The sequence below is a fragment of the Carettochelys insculpta genome, chromosome 22, assembly GCF_033958435.1.
Source record: "Carettochelys insculpta isolate YL-2023 chromosome 22, ASM3395843v1, whole genome shotgun sequence".
NCBI lineage: Eukaryota > Metazoa > Chordata > Testudines > Carettochelyidae > Carettochelys > Carettochelys insculpta.
This window is the reverse complement of record NC_134158.1, coordinates 18957102-18969627: the sequence shown is the minus strand read 5'-3', so window position 1 is coordinate 18969627 and position 12526 is coordinate 18957102. Positions and strand designations below refer to the sequence as shown.

Below are 12526 nucleotides of genomic sequence, written 5' to 3'. Positions count from 1 at the left end.
CCTGCTTCAGGGCCTAGCTGGGCTGGCAGATGTGTGCTCAGCATACGTCCTCTGCTCTCTTGCCAGCTCTGCCACACTGCCTCTGATGATGAAGTGCGTTGAGGAGAACAACGGTGTCTCCAAGCACATCAGCCGCTTCATCCTGCCCATCGGGGCCACAGTCAACATGGACGGGGCTGCCCTCTTCCAGTGCGTGGCAGCCGTCTTCATTGCCCAGCTCAACAACATCCCTCTCAACTTCATCCAGGTCATCACCATCCTGTGAGTGTGGGAGCCTGCACCCTGCTCCGGCGCTGAGACACTGAGCCACCCATGCTGCTCTGCCCAGCCTGACGGGCTGTGAGCCCCGGCTTAAGGAGGGGCAAGCGGGGTCCTGAGGCACAGGACTCACTGGGCGTTGGCCGGGCTTTGAATAGAACCCAGGAGTCCTGTCCCCATCTCGAATCATGAGACTGCGCTTCTGCCCGGAGGCGAGAGTCCTATAATCCAGGCTCTTGATCAAACTCCTAGGCCCTGTTGTCTGGCCTTCCCTTCTCTTGTGGTTTTCTGCAGGGAGGTGGGAATCTCCACACTTCCTTGGCTTAGGGAAAATGTGATCAGGAGCTTGCTGCCAAGACTGGGGGAGCTTCATGTGACGCTTGATCCTAGCAGGGAACTGGGAGGGAGTCCGTCGGCTGTTGTGTAACGGAGGGCAGTGAATGACTAGCAGGGACCTAGCTCTGATCAGTGTGTGCAAGAAGGTTTAGCACCAAGAGGCCAGGATTGAAGGCTGGCTGACCGGCTTTGTGCAGAATTCCCTGGTCTTGCCAATCCAGGGATTCATGGAACCATCTCTGCCATTCCTGCGCTCCCCTTGTCCAGCTCTGGTGTGCTCCTGAAAGGCAGCTTTCCTGCTTGGGTGGTGTCTGTGTTTTCCCTGGTGGAGTTGCTGCTGGAGGTTTGGGATATACTGGCTGTCTGAGCTAAGGGTACAGCTGTACTTACCAGGACATCAACCCTGTCATGGTTGATCTCCTGGGGTTTGATTTCACACGTCTAGTGGGGATGGTTGAAATACGAGTCCCTGGGCTCGACAGCCGACTGCTGTACTCATTCTCCCAAGGAGTAAGGGAGGTTGATGGGAGGGTTTCTCCTGTTGACCTCCCTTTGTGAGGATGGCCAGGTAAGTCGATCATAGATTTGTTGATTCCAGCTGTGCAATTGCTGTAGCAGGAATTGTATATCTAGGATCGACTTTCAGGTCTAGTGTAGACCTGGCCTAAGGCAGAAATGAGCTGGCCTTTCACTGCACCCAGCTGCTCTGCCCTAGTCCCCATCCCCTCTGGGCATGGGCTCTGGGTTGGCCTGCGGTGCCATTTCCCCAGCTCAGGGCACTCAGCTGTGCCCTGCACAAGGTGACCTGAGGGGTCCTGTGATTGTCCTGTGGCTCATTAGAGCTGGATTCTTCCTCCCTGCTGTGGAGAAGCTGCCCACGCTCCGCCAGCAGCAAATGGAAGTAGAAGAGCTTGCTCTGCCCTTGGGCCCAAGGTTAATTGGAACCAAGTAGAACTAGACCAGGCAAAGCACTGGGGGAGGGCCCAGGTTTGCCCTGGGTTCCCCAGGTCATCCCCATCTGGAATTCCAGAAGCCTCTGGGAAGTTGGACTGGGTAGAGCCATGCAGCCCAGCTACCCGCCCTCACAGGGAAGGGAAACGTCTGCGACTGAAGGGAGGGCAGGCCGGGAGCCGGAAGTGACTGGCCTGAGTTAGCTGAGTCGGTGGCAGAGGCAGGAGGGACACCACAGTCCCCACTCTAGCACAAGTGTGTGTGTGCTGAGACATCCGCTTGCCACATGCTCCTTGACTCCAGGATTATGTGGCCAGGGCACTGCCTATGGGCTTGGGAGATCTAGATTCAAGTCCCAGCTCTGCCACAGACTGCCTTGGTGATCTTGGGGAAGTCACTTGGCCCCTCTGTGCCTCAGTTTTCCCATCTGGCAAATGGGGAGAACAGCCCTGACCTGCCTCCCAAGGTTGGGGATTGTCAGGATCAAGACTGTAAAGTGTGTTGAGATCTGCTAATGGAAAATGCTATGTAAGAGCAGCCCCGCAGCATTGCAGATGTGTCTGATCCCTCTCTTCACCCTGCAGCGTCACAGCGACAGCCTCCAGCGTGGGGGCAGCGGGGATCCCTGCCGGCGGCGTCCTCACCCTCGCCATCATCCTGGAAGCTGTGGGGCTGCCGACCAATGACATCTCCCTCATCCTGGCGGTGGACTGGCTTGTGTAAGGGCAGGGCTCAGGGGCAGAGGCCTTGAGGCTGGCTGTACGGGGTAGGGTGGATGGAATCGTCAGGCTGGCTCAGCGGGTGCAGCTGGCCGGGTTTACAGGAATCCCTTCACTGGGGCCTTCCCCATTCCGGCAGCCTGAGCAGAGCAAGTTAAACCAGCCAGGTGAGCCCTGGGCAAAGTGACACCTGAGTGAGGTCTCCACTTGCACAGGGCTGGTCCGTGGTCCAGGGTGGCCTGCAGCTCAGCTTGCACAAGGATGCAGTTGCCTGCTGCGCAGCTGCTCCTGCTCCCAAAAGGAAGGGGACAGGGCCATGCAGACAAGACCCTGCAGCACCTTGCTGGGCCCCGGGGGAGCTGCTGCTCTTCAGCCAGCAGGCAGCTGAAGGGAGGGCGTGGGTGGGTTAGTCAGACCAGAGCAGCCGGTGGGTAGAGCTTTGCAAGGTTGTGTGTGTACCCAGGCATGGGGAGGGGGAAACAGTCTTGATCAGGGGCACGAACAGCGTGAGGAGGTTAGTGCTGGCTCTTGCCTCGGGGGAGCTAGGGGACTAGCTGGCCTGGTCCATAGGCAGGGTGTTGCTTCCCTGTCTGAACACCCCAGGCCTGGCAGCTAAAAGTCTGACTGGGGCCCAGCTTGGAGCAAATGTCGGGCCTTGAATGGGACGGGCCCTGGGGCCTGTGGGGGTACTTTGCAGGGCACAGCTCTCCTCCTGCTCCAGAAATACTCGGGCAGCTTCTGCTGCAGTGTCCAGCCCAGCTGCACGTGGGGCTCCGAGTTACCAGGCAGGGGCTCTGGGCTGCCGTCTCTGAGGAGCACTGAGGTGCTTGCCCCTGGCTCAGAGCTGGAGAGTGGTGTCTGGCTCCCTGCTGTTGCCTGTCTGCTCACCCACCCACCCATCCTGTGTTGGTTCAGGGACCGCACCTGCACAGTGCTCAACGTGGAAGGAGACGCCTTCGGAGCCGGCCTCCTGCAGGTGTACTCGGAGAGGACCATGGGGAACACTGAAGTGGAGGAACTGACGCAGATCAAGATCGACGCCCCAGACTCTGGCAAGGGAGCAGTGGAGGAAGAGGGGTCTCCGCTGATCAACAGTGACGAAGCTGTTCCCCGGGAGGCAGTTGGCTCCTGCGAGAAGGAGTCCGTGATGTAATCGGGGCCTGGGGCATGGCTCTGGTTTGAGACTTTTCCTGTTTTTTAGGATTCCTTTTTAAAGACGTGTCCTTGATCAGGGCAGAAACCGCAGCTTGTGGTTGTCTTAAGCCTTGAACTTCCTGGGTGAGAGGGAGGGGCTGATTGATTTGCGCCAATCGGGGGCAAACATCCAGGCTGGACTTCCAGTTCCAACTCTTACTCCTTGTACACAGTCATCCCATTCTCCTGACACAGGCTCGAGGGCCTCTCCAATCACTCCCTACCTCTGAGCCTCACTCTCTGCCCTCCCGCCCCTACCTCCCTCCCTGATACATTTTATGGGCCAAACAAGCACCAGAACCAGCCTCCCTGACAAAGCAATTGGTGTTCCTTGAACTGTTGGTAACTACTTCCTGCTGCGTGCACAGCTGCTCAGGGGAAGCTGGTTGGCCTTTAGGGTCCTCCTGCCCTCCCCTTGTTTGAGACTTGATGCTCTCCCCTCCCAGCTCTCTCCATGTGGCTACGAATCGCTGTTGACCAAGTAGGCGGTAGTTGCAGAACGGTGGTGGAACAGCTTGTACCTCTGCTTATGTGGCTGTAGTCTAGTCCTGCGTCTGTCACACTGGTCCCTGAGAAGCCAGCTCTGTTGTTGGCCTGGCGTTGTGTGTCCATGTCCCACAGTCTCTCCGTGTTCTGAGAACTGGCAGCTCGGGCCCTGCGGATGTAATTTATTTTGCTATTTAAATGTTGTGTGTGAGCCTGGCTGCCGCCTGGCCGGGGACGGAGCCCTTAGACTCCTCCTGTGAACCGGAGGCAGCACGTGGCAGCCGCCATGTAAAGGGGTTGGGATGGAGCCTGGGCAGAGGGGAAAGCCTGTACGTCAGCACCCCAGCAAGCCGGGCGGTCAGCGGTCTGACTCCAGGCACTGGTGCTTGGCTGGAGGCTCCCAGACAGGGTTACAGCTCAGTGCGGACGTGGCGGTCCTCTTCAGCACCACCTCTGAATGGCTGCAGTTCCTCTGGCACCATTCGCTCCTTAGCCTTGTGGCTTCAAACCCAGCAATCCAGGGCTGTTCCCATGCCAGCTGGAACCTGCTCTTGTCTGGGGCACAACCAGCCAGCTGCTCTGGGGCTGTTCACTGGGGGATTAGGGGGGCTTGTTGGGGCCGTGGGACCTGGTCATGGCTAAGCTAGTCCCCTCAGTCTGGTAAGTAGGTCTGATGGGCTTTATGCTGTATCTTCCCCAGAGGAGCTTTGTGGTGATGAAGTTGGGGGTGGGGGCAGGCACCAAGAAAACACTGGCTATGTCTGCACTAGCCAAAAACTTCGAAATGGCCATGCAAATGGCCATTTCGAAGTTTACTAATGAAGCGCTGAAATACATATTTAGCGCCTCATTAACATGTGGATGGCTGCAGCACTTTGAAATTGACGCGGCTCGCCACTGTGTGGCTCGTCCAGACGGGGCTCCTTTTCGAAGGGACCCCGCCTACTTAAGGGGACTTCGAAGTAGGCGGGATCCTTTCGAAAAGGAGCCCCGTCTGGACGAGCCATGCAGTGGCGAGCTGCGTCAATTTCGAAGTCCCCTGATTCCTAGAATAAGGGGACTTTGAAGTAGGCGGGGTCCTTTCGAAAAGGAGCCCCGTCTGGACGAGCCGCGCGGCGTCAATTTCGAAGTGCTGCAGCCGCCGGCATGCTAAGAAGGCGCTGAATATCCATTTCAGCGCTTCATTAGCAAACTTCGAAATGACCATTTGCATGGCCATTTTGAAGTTTTTGGCTAGTGTAGACATGGCCTAGATCTGATAGAGGAGGGCACCTGCCACACTAACCAGCCAAGGGGAGGATGGCTTTGAGATGCCAGCCCTTTCTTTGCTGGCTCCATGTGCTGCTGACCCAGTGTCTGGGTGATTTCCCCTCTTCTCCCCACTCTCCCGCAGGCTGGGAGTGAGTGTGTCTGTTACTGATTTTTACGTGGCCTTTCAGGGGCTCTTTGCTTGCCTCCTGTGGGTCTCTCCACTCAGGGCTGAGCCCAGGGTGCAGTGGGAGGTGGAGGGAGAGCCAAGACCTTCCAGGGACTGGAGAGGTCAGGGCTGCCTGCTGTGGCCTGTCATTCCTAGACTGGGGTGTCTCTTCTAACCCTGGGAGGGCACTGAGGTACATTCCTGGTGGTAGTAGGGGTGAGAGCCTCATCCTCTTGGCTGCCAGGGGCTGGCTGGCCCTGCTGAGGAGGAAATTGGAACTGCTGGGGCAGGGAGAGAGAGACCCCACCCAGCAGCATCTGGTTTCTGTGAACCTCTCCATGCAGCTTTCCACCCAGGGTTTTCCTGTCACCAGGTGCGCAAGTGGGCACCTGCTGAGGATTAGCTCCAGGGGCTGGTCACAGGAACCTCTTAGTTCACTCCCTGGAGCCTGGCCTCTTGCCTGTGAGAACAAGCCTCACCTGACCCGCCTCTAGGGGGTATTTTCAAGGCAGCTCTTGTGGCTGGAGCACTGGCAGGAAACCTGTGCTGTAGGGCATTAAGTGACCTTGTGCCAGGTTCCTCTGGCAGCTGTCTCCATGGCAGCTAACTGGGGGCAGAGGCTTGTTGCTGCAAGTGAGGGAAGAAGCTGGAGCTGTGGGGAAGCCAGCTCTAGAAGCACAAGCTGCAAGAACCAGAGCTGGGCGCTCAGTGCTCCGCAGGCAGGTCGGATCCGAGCTGCACTAATACCTGTTGGTCTTTACAAGGTCCTGCTCCTACCTGGGCTATCCTGGCACCAGCCTGACCTGGACAGAGATGTCCTCCTCCCCACCCCTGTTCCAGGGACGACTGAGCCTCTGGGAGCTGAGGGTTGCTATTTAAGGGGCACCTCCCACTGCAGTTCTGAGGCCCGGTAGCTGCTACAGTGATCCAAATCAACATGACTTCATACAGTTTAACCCAGGGCCCTTTTCTGTGCTCAAGCACAGCCTTGCCTGCAGTCTGGTCCTGTCCCGGTCAGTACTACCACCCTGCTTAGTGGATCCTGGCAGGCCCAGTCCCACACAACTTGCAGTCAGCAGAACAGCTGGGGCAGTTCTGTGATTCTCAGGCAGACTCTGCTGGGAGACTGCAGGTCTCAGGCTTGAAAGCTGGCTCTGAAGCTGAGGATTCCCAGCTCCAGCAGGTACCTGTGTGTGGGAGAGGCTGAACTGTTTGGTCTTAGGACAGCTAACTCCAGCTTTTAGAGGTAGAGTCCAGGCCAAGCTATAGCCTTGTCCTGAGGTCTCTGCACTGCCCTGAGACAGATGGGGGCTGGGATGCAGGTGCAAGTCGAAAGTACACTGTGCCAAAGCAACTGCTGGTAGGCGCGCCGCAGGGCTGTGCTGCGCTCAAAGCTGCTCTGAGGGTGGGTGGTGTCGTCTCACTCCATGTTTTGGTGACTGTCAAATGTGTCCACTGCGTGGCGACAATAAAACAGACTCTATGTGGGTGTGCTTTGTCCTTTCTGACCTTCCTAGTGTGGCCCACAGTGAACCTGGGCTTCTGCTGCTGCTCTGGGGCCCCTGGGCCGGCCTGTGGTTGGGACCCTTAGGCAGGTGTCAGAGGTGAGCAGGAGCAGCCAGTTAACCCAGTGCCAAGGGGCATCACAGACTAGAGAGAGAGGATCAAAGCCAGCATCATCCTGGGCTTAGTGGGTACAGGGTTAGCTGCCCCTTTGCTCTGGGGCTTGGGCTGGGCTTCTCAGCTGCGTCACAGTGGCCCAGGATACAGGCCATGCCTGATTCATCCTGGTACCACTGCCTTTCCCACCCGAGTCTGCCTCCCTTTGGGGTGGCTACTGAGCTGCTCACTCTCCCTCAGCACAGAGAGCAGCCAGGCTGCATCCCTGCCCACTGCAAAGTTGTGGAAGTTGGAGCTACTTGGGCTTGCTGCTAGGGGGTCCTGGGGTCTCCACTGGCCTGGTCTGTAGCACAGCAGCAACTTGCAATCCTTAAGCTGCGGCCTGAGGGCAGGTGAAAGTTGACTAGCAGGTGACTGCATGAGGAGCTAGAGCAGCTGCCCTCAGGTGTGCAGCCCAGTCCTGAAGAAAGGTTGATTTCTTTATCTCTTCTTTCCCCAGCTGTTGTTTCCATCCAAGCTCTTAGCCTTCGAATACCAGCTCGACCTGGTTGCATGCGGGGGGTTGGAAGAGGGACTGCTCTCTGGCCACTCTGAATTAGGCCTGTTCCAAGGGCATTTCTCTTCCCAGTACGAGAGAGGGGTAACCATGTTAGTCTGTATCTTTGAAAACAACAAGAAGTCCTGTAGCACCTTTATAGACTGACATATTTTAGAGCATAAGCTTTTGGGGGCAATGACCTGCTGCATGAGTGGCAGTCCTGCCAGCAGTGGGGCGTGGGAGAGACTATCGAAGACACAGACTCCTGTCCTCCGTGCGAGCAAAGACTGAACCGCAGCCAGGAAGCCTAGCTCTGCCCCTTAGTCCCTGTCCTGGGCAGAGCCAGGCTGCCTGGCTGTGGTGCAGTCTTTGCTCACATTGCCTGAGGCCAGGAGTCTGTGTCTCTGATAGTCCTGCCAGGAGGGGAGAGACTGCCACTCATCTGATGAAGCGGGTCTGTGCCCATGAAAGCTTATGATCTATAATATGTTAGTCTGTAAGGTGCCCCAGGACTTCTTGTTCTCTTCCCACTGTGTAGCTCTCACCTCCCTGTTATCTAGTTGACCTCAGTCGCCACTGGGGTACCCAAGACAGGACCCATCTTTCCCCTGGTAAACTGTGTGGCTGCAGGCTGTGTGCAAAAGATTTATTCCCGTGTCAACAATCATGTTTGGGGGCGGGGGGAAGCATAGCACTAGGTGCTATAGAAGTGGTAGCAGTTGGCCTTCCAGAGCGCACAACTGAACTAAACCAGACAGAGCCGGAGCATGGGCAAGAGGGTGGCATCAGAGGGCAGGTTCATGCTATGATGTTAGGGGTGGGAGGAGAGGAAGAAGCTGCAGGAGGAGGGCGGCAAGTCCAGTCCAAGTTGTCTGAAGGTCAAGAGGTCCCTGCTGAGGCTCTGAGTGGGATCCTCCCATCCCCCCAGCTCCCAGGGCAGTGGAGAATCAGGTCCCCCATGGAGGGGGTCAGTCTCCCCTGTAAGGTTCTGAATTTATGGTAGGTGGCTGTAGCTGGGCCCCGCTGTAGCAGGCCCTTTTCTTCACACCCTGACCAGCTCTCTCACAAATATTCTCTGGGTGGATTACGTCTGGGAGCCTCAGAGGGAAACTGAGGCTGGGTGCTAGCAGAGCCCTCCCAGGCCAGCTGGGGGTGTTCTGGGCTGCTCAGAAGGGGAGTTCCCAGGCCTGCAGAACATTAAAGTTGCATGGCCACTGCATGAGCTAAAACTATGCAGACGGGATGCCTTTACTAGCCCATTGCCTTGCTTCACTGCTGCCTCCCTCTTGCAGGGTTTCGGGGTGTTCTGCTGCTGAGCGCTGGGGTCGGGCTCCTATGTAAGTCTGCCCCAGCTAGCTTGGGCCAAGAGGGAAACCTCTAGTATGCAGCATGAATATGGATTCCCATCTGCACCCAACAAAGGCATGGGAAGATGAGGGATGGTCAGTGCTGCCCCCTGCTGGCAAGAACTGAGCTATGCCACAGGGCTTGCAGTAAAGAGTCCAAGCCCAGGTCTCCTGCAGAACAAGGGGCTACTATATTTTGAGTCTCTGGTAATATCCATGCCTGGGACAAGGCTGCATTCACTGGAACTGAGCAAGCCCCTCCATTTGTGCATTGGCCACACAGCCCAACTCAGCAGCTCCTGCCTGACCTCCCATCTGTCCTGTACAGTAGGCATTTCCATCAGAGGACCCGGCAGCACAACAGGCAGCAGATGTATTTTTACGATTGTTGTCCTCTTTCTCTTTCTCCACCCCCTTCCCTGTTGGACAGAGGAGTTTGTTCTTTCCAGCATTACACTGTTGAGGAGACAGTTCCCTTCTCGGGGTGCAGTGGTGCCTTTCCCCAAAGTCCTAGGGTTAGTTTAGCTAAGCCACTGTCTTACAGGCCTGTTGGCCCACTGCATTACTGCGCAGTTGCCAACTACGTGCAAGCTGCCTAACAGAGATTAAGGGTGACTTGATCCCAGCCTATCAATATCAATGAGGGACATAAATAGGTAATGATGGCCCAGCAGTCTAGTATGGAAAGGCCTAACACCACTCAAGGCAGGAAGCTGAAGACTGTCAATCAAGTGTAATTTTTTAACAGGACAAACAAAGCAGCCCTGGAGCACTTTAGTAACTAAGAATATTACTTATGAGGTGATGAGCTTTTGTGGGAAAGACCCACTTCTTCAGAGCTGGAGAATAACCAGTAACTGAGAGAAAAAAAAAACTGATAAAAAAAGGAGGGGAAAAAAACCACAAAACTTTTTGTTTCCCCTCTCAGTTATCAGTTATTCTCTGGATCTGGAGCTCTGGTCTTTCCCTCAAAAGCCCGCCACCTAATAAATAATATTAGTCTTTAAGGTGCTACAGCACAGCATTTTTTGTTTTGTGAAGATACAGACGAACAGAGTTGTCTCTCTGAGCCTACATCTACACTTACCATGGAAAATGGACCGCTCAGGTTTGATCTTCCGGGACGCTGTTTTGCGCATGCACAAAATGGCGTGTTCCAGGATTGATGTTGACCCCAGAACTCTATGAGCTGCAAGGAATTAAGGAAGGTTGATGGGAGGAGCACTCCCATCAACCTTCTGCCATGAAGAGACAGACACAAAAGTTGACGGCTGAAAAGCTGATTTTATGTATGCAACTCACACACCTAAAATTGCATATCAGCCATCGATTTTCCGCATGAATATAGTCACAGCCTGAGATTATTTTTAACAAGAGTAATTAACCACTGGAACAGCTTATCAAAGGGTGTGGTGGGTTCTCCAGCACTGCAAGTCTTTAAACCCAGATTGTATTTCTTCTGGAAAATCTGCCCTAGGAATGATTTTGGAGCACTTCTCTGGCCTGGGCTATTCAAAAGGTGATCCCAATTCTCCCTTCTGGCCTTGGAATCTGTGAACTGTGAGGCTCTGGGCCCCAGTGGGACCTGGTTGGAACTTTGTCATCAAGTTTCACTTTGCAGCTCTATGGTATCCCCCAAGCTCAGCAGTGTGAGGTTTAAAACTAAACCGAGCTGCCCAGGGGATCTGTCGGAAGATGCTGCAAGGCATGCTAGGGGCAGTTCTGTTTCTCTGCATTCCTTGCTGTAAGGAAATCTGCAGTGTTGCAAGGATGGAGCCTAGTTAGAAATGCAGCTCTTGAACATCCATGAAGTCAGGGCAGGCGCTTTTGGAAGAAACAGCTAGGCCCAGCCACCCAAAAGGTATTTAGGTGGCAGAAAATCATGGGAATTCAGTGCTTAAAAATGCCCAATGCTTTCCAGATCCCCTGCATTTTCACATATTATCTTCACCCTATCATCAGCTCTTGCCCGTGAGCCCTTGTTTTCATAGACTCGTAGAACACTGGAACTGGAAGGGACCTTGAGAGGCAATCAAGTCCAGTTCCCTGCCCTCTTGGCAGGACCAAACACCATCTAGACTATCCCTGATAGGTGTCTGTCTAACCTACTCTTAATATCTCCGGTGACGGAGATTCCACAACCACCCTAGGTAACTTATTCCAGTGTTTAACCACCCTGACAGTTAGGAAGTTTTTCCTAAAGTCTAATCTAAACCTCCCTTGCTGCAAATTAAACCCATTGCTCCTTGTCCTATTGTATGTATGGATGCCACGTTATCACTGATGAACCTGATGCAGGTTAAACCATAAAAAACCGGCACAACTACTGTTCAGGTCTTCAAGTGCCTCTCCCCACCATGGCCAGCGTGGACACAGTAGCCTATGAGACATAAGCAGAGCTCTTCCTCTTCCACTGTGAATGGAGCGGTGAGAAATCCAGGCATATGACCCAGCATATGAGCTGCTATCCCTTAGGATTATAAACTCTCACAAGACAAAAACACTGTCATGATTAAACTGCTCTCACGTAGTCACAAGATGCCAGCATCATCTGACCACCGAGATGCCATGGTAACTAATTGACATAGATGCTAATGAATGTGAGGTAAATGGACCAGTAGCCTATGGGAGAAGGGTCTCCAGTAGAAGGAGGGCGAGGAGCTACAACCAAGGAAACAGGGAGAAGGCCCTATGGAATGCAGCATCAGCGTAAGCCCTTACAGAGGTTGTATCCGGACGTGCGTGCTGTGGTACATAGGCTATGCATAGAGGGTGCAGGGGTCATATGCGCCCTGGGATACTTCCTCCCACACACACGGTCAGTGCTGTGCTGCCTTCCCTGAGGTTGGGAGCAGTCCTGTCCCTCCCCTGGAGTGGCATAGCCTAAGAGCAGTACGAGCTTCCTAGTTTGTGCTACTCAGGCTAATTTGCTCCAAGGGAGGGGTGGGGACTGCATTGCACTCACAGGAAGTGAAGTGGTTCTCCTGCAGGAAGAGGCAGGGCATGGGCAAGAGGGGGAGGGAGTTGGGGCATAGACATGTGGCCGGTGGGCCCTCACCCCTCTGGAATCTCTGTCCTGTTCGCCTCTGCCATGGGAGATGTGACTCCTGGGGCGTAGCTAGCATGGTGACCACTGGAGATGGTGACTCTTGGTTGCTTCGGCCTGTGATGGTGTGAAAACATGGACGCTCAGCTGCACATTCTGTGTTATCTTGATCCAGCTTGCTCGCCGGCACTTTTACCCATGGTGCCAAGTGTCACTGCAGCGGGCAGAGCGTGTTGAAGAGCCAGAATTGGAGCCACCTGCCATGGGGCCCCTTCAATGGAAGCAGCTGTGCATGGAGTAGGACAAAGATCAGTGCCGCGAGTGCGACTGGTGCCATGAGTCAGAGCGAGGATTCCATGAATGGCCAAGTTGGGACTCTGAGTAGCCAGGAACTTGTGCGGGAACGGACGGACACGGGAGTGCAGGCTTGCCTCTGGAGATCCACCGAGGGGGAGAGGCTTCGGACTGTGCTGTGGACAGCATCATTTCAATATGTCTCCACACCACCCAGTGTGTGTCGGGCACCAATGATGGGCCAGCCGGCACTGGTCCTCCTTTAGGTGAATCAAGGAGAATGGGGTTTGGTGCATGTGGTGCTGGGGCATCAGTTATGGG

At 55.0% G+C, this 12526-nt stretch overlaps 1 protein-coding gene across 4 annotated transcripts in view; it reads left to right on the top strand.

Annotated features, from left to right (window-relative positions):
* Positions 1-6848, top strand: part of SLC1A5 (solute carrier family 1 member 5) — a 32866-nt gene extending 26018 nt beyond the window's left edge. For 3 of the 4 annotated variants that reach the window (XM_075017875.1, XM_075017877.1, XM_075017878.1), the window contains 3 exons: positions 67-261; positions 2130-2264; positions 3180-4752. In XM_075017875.1, coding sequence (XP_074873976.1) covers positions 67-261; positions 2130-2264; positions 3180-3417 — 568 coding nt within the window. In that variant the 3' untranslated portion in view covers positions 3418-4752. Of the gene's footprint in view, positions 1-66; positions 262-2129; positions 2265-3179; positions 4753-5181 lie in introns of those variants that run through there. The other variant, XR_012648622.1, reaches the window with a different exon arrangement.
* The last annotated feature ends 5678 nt before the right edge of the window (positions 6849-12526 follow it).